The sequence below is a fragment of the Pristis pectinata genome, chromosome 1 (genome assembly GCF_009764475.1).
Source record: "Pristis pectinata isolate sPriPec2 chromosome 1, sPriPec2.1.pri, whole genome shotgun sequence".
NCBI classification, from domain to species: Eukaryota; Metazoa; Chordata; class Chondrichthyes; order Rhinopristiformes; family Pristidae; genus Pristis; species Pristis pectinata.
This window is the reverse complement of record NC_067405.1, coordinates 45,553,262-45,567,112: the sequence shown is the minus strand read 5'-3', so window position 1 is coordinate 45,567,112 and position 13,851 is coordinate 45,553,262. Positions and strand designations below refer to the sequence as shown.

Genomic DNA, 13,851 nt, shown 5'->3' with positions numbered 1-13,851 from the left:
AATTAATTACATTTACTTCTAGACATTAAAAATTAAACTAAAATATTTTTCAATGTTTTAAAATATTTCAGTTAACTTGGTCTTTTTTAATTGTTTTGCTTATTTTAATAGCTTCCAATTATGAGGTACTTTCAGAAACATTTTTTAAAGATAAGGTTGAGATAGCTGAGCCAACAGCCATAGTTTTTCACTTGTTTCATGGACAGGGCTTGATCTGGCTATCCCATGTGATGGCATTAGTCTACAAGTCCTGGCCACTGCACCAGCATTCGGCCTTTAGGATTGGAATGGTACTTACATTAATTATGTACTTATCACATTGAGAAACCACAAGCATAGGCTGCTCACTGCTGACAGCAAGTTCTAGCACTTTATGATGTGGCCATTGTTTTATAGTCCTGGGATATAGTGATATTTTTCCATTTGGTACCTCTGATTTTGGTCTTAAAAACTGTTTGAATTGACTTCAAGGTCAAATATATACACTATATATCTACAAAAATGAATATGCTGGGTTGATGCAGATCAAATGCTGGAATTGATTTCACTGGATTTTGTGTCTATTACTGGATTTGATGTTAGATACCACAATTTTTGTTTTACTGCCCCTATATGCAAAGTGGATTTTGTGGTAATCTTTAAGTTCATTTCCAAGTCACACATTATACTGACTTTTGAATATATCACTATTCCATCATTGTTCCCTACTTAACAGAATTGCCACAAAGCAAATACTTCTGCTGTAGTTATATAGGAGTCTCTATCAAGTGAAGAATCCCATAATAGCATTTGTTAAATTCATAATTTATTAAATTGGACAGGACAGGAGACATTTGGTTTAGATTTCCAGCTTCCACAGGTGAATTGAGTATGTTTTCCCCCCAAACAGTAATCTACTTAGCCCACTACCCAGAAAACCACTACCTCTTCTCCCTGATCTATCCTTCCTCAAATCCATGCAATTTTTTTCCTTCCACACATGTCAAAAAATTGCTCTAGAAGTTTACTGATGTCTGTATCCACCATTCTGTCTGGCAGTGCACTCCAGCTTATTGCCATTCGCTCTATAAAAGTAATCTTGTCACTTTTGCCAATCATCTTACATCTTAATACTAACTCTTCAGGCTGTGGAGAATGTTTTCCTTTAATTACTCTCTCATATCTTTCATGACTTTAAACCACTCTGCTGCAGATTTTTTTTCCAAAAATATATTTTATTCAGAAAATATAGAGTTATACAATATAGGTCATTGCACTGTATCAAACATGTCATGACATTCATTTACAATTTTTACACTACATTAACATGACATAATTTTTTTTTAGTCCCAAATATTCCAGCAGAGGTTTGCTTGAGAGGTTACTACACAGGACCCAGTCTCTCAGTGTCTTGGTGCTGGGAGGACTCCATATTGTGGCCTTTCCCCATAGCATCACTGCAGTGATTGTACCAAACTTCAGTCTGTCCCTCAGAAAACTGTCTTCAGTCCGTCCTGCACTTTGGAATGTTGTTGTGGATAACTCCCTGCACTGGAAAACAAATTTTGTGGTGAACAAAGTGCAACTTCTCTGAGGAGATGGTCTTGCAGCAGAGATCGATATTGTGTCTCTGGGAACAGCCCTAGAGCACAGGATCCTGTGTTGCACAGCTGCTCAGGAGGAACGTCAACAAAGACTACTGCATTCTTTTCCAGACCTTCTTAGCAAAGATACAATCCAGGAGATAGATGGTAGTCTCATCCTGACTGCAGCCACCTTGAGTGTAGCATGCAGCAGGATTGAGATTCTAACTTTGCATGAAAGATCTGACAGGAACAGCCTTCTCCTCTCCAACCAGGCAAGTTCTTGGTCCTTATTTAAGAGTTTTGGCAATGAGGCATTCTGCCATATCACTTTAGCAAAATGATGAAGAAACCATCCAACAGGATCCACCATCACCTTCTGCAGGGCTTTAAGGACATTCAGCATTTGGTGTTTTGAGTTATTTAGAGTTTATGCAGTCACACACAAAGGTAAATAATTTTTTTTTACAGGAAAATCATGTATTTTGGATCCCCAGTTGAAATGGAAGATGTCTTGGGTGACTGCCTCAGTGCAGGAATAGAGTGTGGGTCATATCTGTGGCATGTACAATCATTGCTGCTCAAAGAGAAATATCCCAGTTTTTCCATGCAATGGTTTTTTTTAAATCCAGGGAATCATACCACTAAATCTTTTCTGTAGCCTCCCCAAACTCTTCCTTAAATATGGCAGCTAAAATTGGAAGCAATAACCTAGCTGGGGCTGAAGTGGTCTTTCATCTAGGTTTAGCATACTTCCTAGATTTTGTACTCTTTGACAGAGAAGCTCATTTGCATTGTATATTATTTTTATGCATTATGCAACTGAATTGAAGTGCAAGGTCCCCAAACACAATCGGCACATCCATATTTGCATAATGCAATATTGAATTGCTGACTTATATTTGAGGTGTCTATGCGTGGAGGCTACTGTACATGCAACAGTAGTGTCAATCTGCATCTAATGGACACTTATTGTCACTGCAGTAATGATGCAATCCATAGACAAAATGAAATAGCATGGGCCCCATCCCAGAAAGGGGGCCTTCATGGTAGGATGGAGGCCTGCCCAAAGGCAAGTTAAAGGGAGAGTTAACTGACCCGGTTTCAGAGAGTGCAATGAAAGACAATCATGGACCATTTCTTCTCTGATACAACAGGCTAAACCTTCATGGCTGGTAGTGTAGGTGGTGGTTGCAGGGGTGGGGAGGGGGGGGTAGTGTGTGGATCTGGTCACTTCAATCCTTGCCCCAGATGTCTACCTTGCTACCACAATGAAATCTGATCTTGTGTGAAAATGGAGACACTTTCTTCGAAGTTTGTTCTATCATTTCCGGTCAGAGTTCATCAGATGTAGCTCCATTACTTCTTGAAGCAGTTCCTGTTACAGACTACTTCTTCAAGGAGATTCCACAGATAAGTTGCCATCTCTTGTGCAACTCCTTAAGCATCATGCTCCTATAGTACAGAACCATGCCGAAGGTACAGGAAACAGGCATGACATATTCCATATTGTGAGAGTTAGAAATTCCCTCATCCATGGCCCCGGAATAACTGGCACAATGCATTTGTGCGACTATTACAATTTCTAGTTCCATGATACTACTCTCTAAAATCCACAGTCTCAAATGCTTCATTAATCTGATGTTTATCTTCAAAGCTTTTCCTTGTTCTTGCACCTATTGTCTCTCCTCTTTTTCCTTCCAAAGTGTATCAACCCTTATTAAAAAACAAAGAACTACACTTTGCTGCAATGAATTTCATCTGTCATAAATCTGCCCATTCCACTAGCCGGTGCCCTATTAGTTTCTTGGCCCCTGTGCCCTAATAGTTTCTTGGCCCATACACCACAATAATGATATACCTTAAAGAGTTAACTGAAACCTGCAAAATCCATACAATATTTCATACTATGTATGTACAATTACTTAATTAATTAATTACCCTTAAAAAGGCCATTTATTGGTCCTCATAAATATATTTGAAATGACGCATGGCATAGAAATTATCCATATCTCTCACATATATTTCTACATATTATGCCTAAAGTATTGGCATTAAGAATTTATTCAAAAACATACAGTCAGCAGCACAGGAAATGCCTGCTAATTACTGCAACTGAGACATCTATTCTTTGTTGGGAAGCTTGAGATAGGCCGGACCTAAATACACAATTGACATAATTGCCAATCCATTTGAATTGTAGTTGCACGATCCAAGAGATGTAAATTACATAATGTCAGTTCTTCCTCCCCTTCACACTGAGATAGAACACTTAACAAACAGCAGGCCAATCAGAACTCTCAAGGTTCATCTGTCTAATGTTAGTACATTCAAGGATACAGTCTGGGTGACATGGTGAAAATGTCACAGCTTCCTATCCAGAGACTAGTTATACAATATTTTAATAAGGAATAAAAAACAATAAATTTTATGGTATTTTTCATGTTCAAAGTGTTTCATATTCAGTTAAGTCTTTTCACTGTGCTTTCATTGTTGCATAGGCAAGCATGGTAGCCAAACTGTATACAACAATGCCTTACAGGCAAATGATGTTCGCTAAGGTAAGTAACCAGTTAAATATTTTAATGGCATTAGTTTTTTCCCTAATTCATACACGACATTTGCCTTCTCCCAATTGCTCATGCATTGAGTGGCTTGCTAAATCATTTTGGAGGGCAGTTAAGTCAGTCACATTGTTCTGTCCAAAGTCACACGATGGCTGAAGCAGGCAAATGCCACAGGACTCACTAGTATCCTTCCCTGAAGGATACTGGTGAGTCAGAGGTGGTTTATGACCATCTGACAGTTTCATGCTCTTGCTACTGATGCCAGCTTTACAATAAAATTTATTGAAATCTGAACTGAATTTAAGTACCCCATCTCCCATGGTGAGATTAGACTTGCATTGTCAAAACATTACTCCAGATACTTAGATTGCTAGTCCAGTAAGGTAGCCATCACATTACCATATCCAGGAGCTGAGAGATGGATGTTGGTCGGAACATTATAGGTATTCCCTGCTTTTCTCTAATTACGGCTATGGAATCATTTAAATTCATTTGAAGCAGGCAGGATCTCAGCTTTATGTAACAAAAACAGAAAATTTTGGAGATACTTAGCAAGCCAGGCAATATCTGTGGAAAGAGTAAAAGTGAACATTTCAGGTCAGTGACCTTTCATCAGTATCTCAGATTAATGAGTTATCTGCTGAATGTTAAAAGCAAGAAGACTACATTGCAACTTTGTGGGTGAATTTCTTTCACAACAAAATAAGAAGTGAATTGACCCTCAATCTATAAAAATATTATCATCATTGAATATCTATGTGTGATCTTTGTTATTCCTGTGTAATGTATTATATATAAAATCATTTCAGATTCGTATGGATTCTGTTGCCATGTAAATATTTTCTTACCATCTTCACTCATGAAGTACATTGTAAACTGTAATACTCTTTTGAAGTAACAACTGTCGTTTCATTCATTTCCAGCAATTTTTCTTACTGAATATTGTCAGAAATTGACTAAATAACTCTCCAAAAGCAAATTACAGGAGAAGCCAGCCAATGAATGCATATTATTGTGATTGTATTGCATTCGGATTGTGGAACAGTTTGGGGGGGGGGGGGGTGCTGGTGTTGGGAGGGTAGAGGAGGGTACTCAGGGAACAACATTTAGAAAGAGATGCAAAAGGTTATAAACCCATCTATATGTTTCAAAAACCCTGAGGGGTGCAAATGGAGCATAATGATCCCCTTAATCCTGTAGAAGTCAAACAGTGGTAGGAAATAGAGTGGTATCCACACTTCCAACACATCTCAGTTCTTGTACTGCCTACGAAAATGGAGGTTGACTGCCAGTCAATAGTTTCCAATTGCTTTATGGCACTTGGAGTCCCTATTTGTACAAATGTTTGGAAATTGCCAAGAACTTGGTTTAGTGCCAAAGGAATATTCTTGCATTACAGCTTTGAAGAGATCTAACCTGTAATGCATGCTTTTAGGAATATCCAGGACCTAATTTCACTATTAATTTGGGTTCTCTGCCAAATTACATAAAAAGTATACAAGTTTTATGTTGATAAGAAATTCTAACTATACAATTTTCCTGGTATACTTTCATTTTTTGTAATTTGGCAATGACTTGCAGATAAAAGCATTGGTTTCTTTATTTACTTAGAGCTATCAGAGAAGTCAAGAAGAAGAAGAAGAGTCAAGGCTGGTATACTCAGATCCATCCTGATTCACATAATTGGGGCAGTGCTTCTAACTATATATACGGGATGGTCCCATGTACACCTCTCTGAACACAATATTCAATCCACACATATCCACCATCAGCAAAAAACAAACTGCTGGACAAACTCAGCGGGTCAAGCAGCATCTGTGGCATATCATTGTCATCTTTGCAGTGCACAATCAATTAAACACACAGATTGTCCTTACCCTCACTGCCTCAGATATACTCACTTAAATCATCAATGGATTAATTTTCCATTGAAACCTAGTCAGGATAGAGATAAAGCCACATGGATATAGAATCCCATAAATTTACTGACTTCATTTAGTTAACACTGAATTTAGACACAATATAAATTAGTACAGTGAAAGGTTTGTCTGCTATTGAAATCTTCTGTACTCTTCAGTAGTAGACATACCAATCGGCTTGAAGTCACACAAAAAATCTGAAATAGAAATATTTTTTTTTGTTGAAATTTACAGAAATGATCTTTCTGGTATTTCTTCAGTCCAGTTAGTTGCGAACTGTTCCTCGTCCTCTTCCTCTAGATACTTTAAAACAGCCACTTTTTATGGGTTTTCTGTGGCGTTCAACTTTAATCCACTCACCTTCATTAGGTTTGCATTGCCTATCCTCACTTGATTCTCTTGGGCTCTTGGAATTAAAAGCTGATATCTCTGGGATTGTACTCTTATCCACATCTAGTTGTTGTATTTGCTTTTGCGAACCTCTGTCAGGGCCCCATGACTTGGCATGGTGAGAACGAATTGCCTGACTAAATCTCTTTTCTGATGACTGATACCCAGAGTTATGTCCATGAGATGAGCTTTTGCTTCTTTCCCTACCACGTCCCTTTTCCTTGTTCTGAGTTCCACTACCAAATGTGAACACGGGACGAACCCCTTTTCTATTATTGTTATTTAATCCATCTGAACTGGTCATTTTATTAAATAAGGAGCCATTGGAATCATTGCTCTGATAGCCACTGCTTTGTCTACCACCAATCTGGTCTCTTTCCAAATTGATGCTTGAGGTTGTACTGGATACACTGCTTCCCACAGAGCTCAGATGTACAGCAGAAAGGCGACTGCTTAACCCTGGTGTTGTTGATATTGGGCTAGAGCTTCGTTTGGATTGAGCTATAGTAGCAGTGACATGATATCTGCTGGGGCTCTGTACTCTTCTTACAGCTGCAGCGTAAGAATCTTGTTTAGCAAATAAAAAATATTGAGGTAATGTAATGGAACTGGAATTGCCATGGTTGGGAGGTAAAACTGCAGAATATTGTGGAGAGTCACTTGTAGATATTTTCTTCAACTTTAAATCATTGAACCACTGTTGACGAATATCTGAAACAAAAATAAATTCAAAAGGTTATTGCTAATCTAACAAATTTTTAAAAAATTATGTTTTTGGAAAGGAAATATTTATGTTTATTATTAATAATTTATTTTATCAAGCAGTCTTGTGCATAAAATCAGATTTGCCTTTAAGAATGATGGTGAAGTGAACAAGAAACAACTGTGCTTGTTTTTGTCTTCTCTTGCACTGCAGTCAACATCAGCTTGATCAAAAGCACCAGATCATGGCAACCTGGAATAAGTGATCAATAGATGGCCTGAAGATGTTATTTAATGCAGTGAAGAATCTACACCATTTACTTTATGAGAAGTATACAAATATTATGTAATTATATAAATTGCAACTACTATGGTATTGTTAGTTAAAGCTTAAACCTAGGTTGCACTTGAAAAATTATTTTTACCAAATTTTTAGTAAGCTGTATTCTAGATTTGGAACAATTGCATAAATGAACAGTTTGAACAACTGCACAAAAGCTTTCTGCACCACAGATTTCCAGTCAATAAACACACAAATAAAAAAGACCTCACTGTCCTGAAAGCATCAAAAGTCTAACAAAATTTCTGGGCTGCAGCATACCACCTAAACCATCCTGTCACTTCTGTAACCCTCCAACACCCCAAACACAGTCTCCCAACCTATACTTACCTGGTCTGAATTTGAAAGGCCAATCTTATAGGCCTGAAGAATTGTGAAATCCAGCAACGTGACCCAAACAGGAGCAGGGCCACCAGCAACACAATGAGAAAGCCTCACACTCAAGACTGCCCTGAAAACTTTGTTGTCTGGCAAAGACTCCTCTGAATTCACCAAGTCCAAAAGCTGTAAGTTACTTTTAATTGTTTTCATACATCTCTTAATGTCAGGTATTTTAAAGTTGAGGTGGATACTTTTAATGCTGAAAAATGTAAAGATAGAATTCACTATAAATAGAAATATTAAACTTAATTAATTAAAAAACTTGGCTTTTTCTCTGATTCCTGATCCACAGGCCTACCATTCCTACTGAAATCAATGAGGTCTTGGAATGTGCACAAGCCCTAAACTGGTGCAGGAACTGAGAGGAGGTAGCCCCAGTGTAAGTGCTGAGGAACCTCAACGAGAGTGTGGTCTGCTGTTGGATAGACTTGCCCCTTTATCTCTCAACATTCATTTAATACCACATGCAGGGAAGTACTGGATGCCTCACTGTTTAAATTCATTTAGAACCACTGACATTAGTGGGTGAAATCCAGCCCAATATCAATTTTTCAAGTGCAGCTTTGCATTTAAGACATTTGTTACATTAATAACTTCATTTTGATTTCTGCTATAATATCTCAACGCTATAACCTCCTGCTGGCAAAAACAAACATAACACCTTTACTTAAGATGATCTAGGTCTACAATATGCAATTTTCCGTAAGAAGATGAACTGAGTAATTTTTGTGTGCATATAACTTTTTCTGTAGCTGATTCTGCACCACAAATTAAGGGATAGAAATGAGACTTTGTCACACAATGTTTTGGAGTTTCTGTTAATTTCAGAGTTTCAGATTACCTCAGGTTATCTGCCTTTGAAACTCTCATTTACACCATTGCTACTTCCAGATATGCCATTCCTGGACAAGTTACCATCATATTCCCTATACAATCTTGTGCTTGCACAAAACTTTGCTGCATGTCTCTAGGTCTCACTCACACATTCTGGTTATGTTTGCAGATCTATACTGGTTCCCTGCTCTGATATTTGCTCAACTTAAAAATGCTTGTCCTTTTTCTGTTCCTACAAGCTTTCCAGATCTGCTCTCTTCTGACTTCTTGGTACCTTCAGTTTCAATTGATTCTAATTGTGGTTGTACCTTCAGCTGCCTTGGCCCTAAGAAATGGAGTTCCTTTTCACTCTCTTCCCTTCTTTAAAACCTCTCTCTTTCATCAGGTGTTTGGTTTGCTGTCCCAATATCCTCCAAATTTTTGTAATCTATCGTTCTAGTTAAGGACATTGGAATTATTCCATGTGTTCAAGGTGTCATAAAAATGCAGGTGGTTCTTGTTATTTTATATACATATATACTAAATTATAGCAGCAAATGCAAATAAAAACAAAGGACACATGATAAAAACAGCAAAATGAAATCAGAGTAAAAAACAAATCATCCTTTTGTAAGATTTGTTTATTCAGAAGTTCAAACAGCATTCGTCACCAATTTAAATACTTATATGGACCATGATGTAAGGGGAGCACATTTTACATATACCCAAAATTAACGCAATTTTCAAATTTCATTTTCCTTCCTTTTATAAATAGATATTCCTTTCATCAAGGTCCGGGAAGTGGAGAAGCAAGAGACTGCAGATGCTGGAATCTGGAGCAACAATCAATCTACTGGTGGAACTCAGTGCGTCAAGCAGCATCTGGGGGGGGGGGGGGGGGGGGGGGGTGGGGGTTGGAGGGGAGGGGAAGGGATATGTTGATGTTTCAGGTTGAAACTGTGCATCAGAAATGGTGCAGGGTTTCCACCCAAAACACTGGCAATTCCTCCTCTTCTCCCCACACACACACGCGCGCACACACACACAGTTCCTTGAGTAGATTGTTTGATGTTCTGGGAAGTTACTGGGGGATTTTTCCTTAAGCTTCTGCCATGTGGGCCAAAAGGAGAATCTGAGGTGGTTTCTGCTATGAATGGCAGCATCAAGTGAAAGAGCATCTCGACTGAAGTTGAATGAGGCCTTGACTAAACTCCAGCATTGTATATTCTCAAAACCATGGAACATATTAACGTTGTTGTATTTCTTCCACTTTGAGAAAGTATGGTTTAATGGTTTCAATAAATGACTTACTTGACTGGCACTTGCTCTGAAACTTGCTTTCTGTATTGGTTGAGACAGTCTGGATAACTAGCACCACCTCCTTAACTTCGGTAATCAAAGTATCCAGTGCAATAATGTGGTTGTGCTTGGTTGTTTTGGGAGTTCTGACCTCAGTCTGTTGAATAATTTTCAATAGATATTTTAGACATCACAAGCATGATTTTTAAAAAATTATTTTGCTGGTGTCTTTACCAGCAGATTTACTTCCAGTCAAAAAAAGCCTTCCCGATGAAGATGGTGTCTCATACTGAGTCACAGTCCCTTTGGTGTACAAGGAGAGATTCTATATGCATAGGCTAGAAATTGAATTTAGACTGGCTAGTCATTTTTGGTATGGTGAGGGAGGAAGAAAGAAAAGGGATTCAGAGTAAAACAAAATGTTCCAATCTTATATTACACACATTTGTCATCTGAGGTAATCTATTAAACCATAAACTGGTGATGGGATTTTCCTGATGTTTGTGATTTAATAGTGAATTAAATGCATGGTGCCTCTGAACAATCAGGGAACATTAATATTTCTCATTAAGTAATTATATACTTTCTTTAGATTTATCAATCTTAAAATGCATTTGCATATCCAGAAGAAATGAGTAAAAATTATTTGTAATATGGGAATCCAGGAACCTCTGATCACATCATGAAATAACAAGAGATTACAAGTCTTCATGGATGATTGAAGTTTATTTCTTGCAGAACAAAAACAAGAAAACCACAGAATCTTCATGTATCCATGATAAATGGGAAACAAGGCATGAGAACGTAACCATCTTCCACTTTCTGCTATAAAGTGGAGTCCACAATTACTTATTCACCATGAGCCTTGATATCCAAAATGCCAGTCTAACATAATACATATGCAAATTATTATTTTTCAAATCGAAGCACTTCCTTTACTTTCAGACAAAATACCACAACAAAGAAAGAAAATACTAAGATGAGTGACAAAATCAGAGTTGGATTGTTGAATTTTTAGGAGTGTTTAAGTTGAGACATGACAGTGAAATATAGACATGGGTAGAGGGAAGGTTGTGGGCATAAGAGGACACAGAAAGTTGGAACAATTGAGATTTTGTAGGTAGAAGAGACTTGTATGAATGGGGCAGGTTATATAGACAAAAAGGAATGAGGCCTTGAAGGGATTTAAGCATTAGAGTGAACATTTTAAATTAGAAGTCCAGAAGGATTGATGAATGAGCAACCAGTTTACGGAGTATGTTTGGTACAAAGTCAATCAGAAAGACATTGACCTAATCAAACCTGGATACAACAAAACTGCATGAGACTTTGAGATGTGGAAAGGTTGAGATGAGGTAGGGTGCTGTTAACGTTAGATGTGGAAGTTTACTGCATTGAGCTGTGCACTAGTTTTTGAAAAATGAAATAATGGAAATGCTGAGGATTAAGTAACTACAACACAAAGTCAGTGCAGTAGTTAGCAGAAATAGTTATTGCTGAATTAGTTGATCAGCCATTTCTGGAGATCCCCACGACTCCTGCTCCTTTTTCTTACTTTCGTAACTGTATAAAGTCATATTTGAGCACCACAGCCTTTTATGGAGGCTTCAATGCACAGGATAGCAAGAGGCTGCAGAGGGTTGTAGACTTAGCCAGCTCCATCATGGGCACAACCCTCCCCATCATCAAGGACATCTTCAAGAGGTGGTGCCTTAAGAAGGCAGTATCCATCACTAAGGACCCTCACCATCCAGGACATGCCCTCTTCTCATTTCTACCATCAGGGAGGAGGTACAGGAGCCTGAAGACCCACACTCAACATTTTAGGAACAGCTTATTCCCCTCCACCATCAGATTTCTGAATGGACCACAAACCCATGAACACTACAATGTTATTCCTTTTTTTTTTACACTACTTATTTATTTTGTACTTTATAGTAATTTTTATGTTTAAATGCACTGTACTGCTGCCACAAAACAACAAATTTCACGTCATATATGTCAGTGATAATAAACCTGATTCCGATACGGCAATTCCAGCATACAGGAATGCAAGAGGCTGCAGAGAGCTGTGGGCACAGCCTGGTCCATCACAGGCAAAGCCCTCTTCACCATTGACAGCATCTACGGGAGGTGCTAACTCAAGGTGGTGGCATCTATCACCAAGCATCCGGGTCATGGCCTCTTCTCGCTGCTTCCGTGGGGCAGGAGGTGCAGAAGTCTGAAGTGCCACACCACCAGGTCAAGAACAGCTATTTTCCTACAACCATCAGGTTCTTAAATCTACCTGCACAACCCTAACTCTACCTCAGCAACAGAACGCTACAGATCACCTCTTGCACTATCATGGACTTATCTTCGATTTTTCTAGATTTTGCACAGTCTATTTTTCACCATATGGTATATTTTTCATGTATAATTTATATTCTGTGTTGTTGCTGTCAGAACCTATGTGCCTGTGATGCTGCTGCAAGTTTTTCATTGTACCTGTACACATGCCAGTAAACTTGACGAGGTGATTTAATCATAATTACACATGATTTTGCGGATAAATCTCCAGGGCCTAACCAAGCATATCCAAGAGCATTGTGTAAAGCTAGGAAGAAATTGCAGGGGCCCTGGCAGAGATACTTGGATCAACTTTAGCCACAGGTGAGGTATTGGAAGGCTAAAGGATGGCACAAGTTGTGCCTTTAGTTAAAAAGAGCTGCAAGGACAAGCCAGGGAACTACAGGCCAGTGAGCCTAACATCAGTGGTGGGAAAGTAACTGGAGGGGATTCTGAAGGACAGGATCTACCAGCATTTGGAAAGGCAAGCACTGATTATGGATCGTCAGCAGTTTTATGCATGAAAAATTGTGTGTAATGAATCTGAGTTTTTTTTGAAGAGATGACAAAGATGATTGATGAGGGCAGGGCAGTGGGCATTGTCCACTTGGATCTTAGCAAGGTGTTTGACAAGGTCCCGTAAGGTAATCTGGTCCGGGAGATTAGATCACATGGTTCCAGGGTGAGTTTTAGCCAATTGGATCCAAAATTGATTTGGCAGAAGGAGTCAGAGGTGATAGTGGAGGGTTGTTTTTTTCTCAGATTGGAGGCCTGTGACCAGTGGTCTGCCACAGAGATCATTGCTGGGTCCACTGGTGCTTGTCACCTATATTAATTATTTGGATGAGAATGTGGTTGGTATGGTTAGTAAATTCACGGATGACACCAAAGTTGGTAGAAAAGTGGACAGTGAACAGGGTTATCTAAGATTACAATGGGATCAAGATCAACTGGGGATGTGAGCCAAAGAACAGCAGATGGAATTTAACTCAGACCAGTTTGAGGTGTTGAACTCTGGTAAGTTAAACCATGGCAGGACTTACTCAGTAAATGGTAGGGCTCTGGAGAGTGTTGTAGAACAGAGAGAACAAGGGGTACAGGTACATGGTTCCCTGTGAGAGGTGATAAAGATAGACATGGTGGTGAAGAAGTTGTTTGGTGCACTTGCCTTCATCAATCAGGGCACTGAGTACAGGAATTGCGACTGAGTACAAGAATTGGTGAGACCACACATGGAGTATTGTCTGCTGTTCTGGTCACCCAGCTACAGGAAGGATGTCATTAAACTGGAAATGGTGCAGAAAAGATTCACGAGGATGTTACCGAGACTGGAGGGCTTGAATCGTAAGGAGAGGCTGGATAGACTGGGACTATTTTCCCTGCAGTGTAGGAGGACCAGGGGTGACTGTATAGAGGTATATAAAATCATAAGGGGCACAGATAAGGTGACTGGTCACAGACTTTTCCCCAGGGTAGAGGAGTCTAAGACTAGAAGGCATAGGTTAAGGTGAGAGGGGAAAGATTTGAGAGGGGAAAGAATTAAAAGTGTC

At 38.9% G+C, this 13,851-nt stretch overlaps 1 protein-coding gene across 11 annotated transcripts in view; it reads right to left on the bottom strand.

Moving 5' to 3' along the window:
* Nucleotides 1-1,258: 1,258 nt before the first annotated feature.
* The window catches only part of LOC127578264 (mitogen-activated protein kinase kinase kinase 20-like), a 101,971-nt gene continuing 89,378 nt past the window's right edge, over nucleotides 1,259-13,851 (bottom strand). For 7 of the 11 annotated variants that reach the window (XM_052030145.1, XM_052030098.1, XM_052030108.1 and 4 more), the window contains 2 exons: nucleotides 9,986-10,130; nucleotides 1,259-7,149 (listed from right to left, as the gene is read on the bottom strand). In XM_052030145.1, coding sequence (XP_051886105.1) covers nucleotides 6,314-7,149; nucleotides 9,986-10,130 — 981 coding nt within the window. In that variant the 3' untranslated portion in view covers nucleotides 1,259-6,313. The remainder of the gene's footprint in view (nucleotides 7,150-9,985; nucleotides 10,131-13,851) is intronic. The other 4 variants (XR_007957508.1, XM_052030076.1, XM_052030125.1 and 1 more) reach the window with 4 other exon arrangements.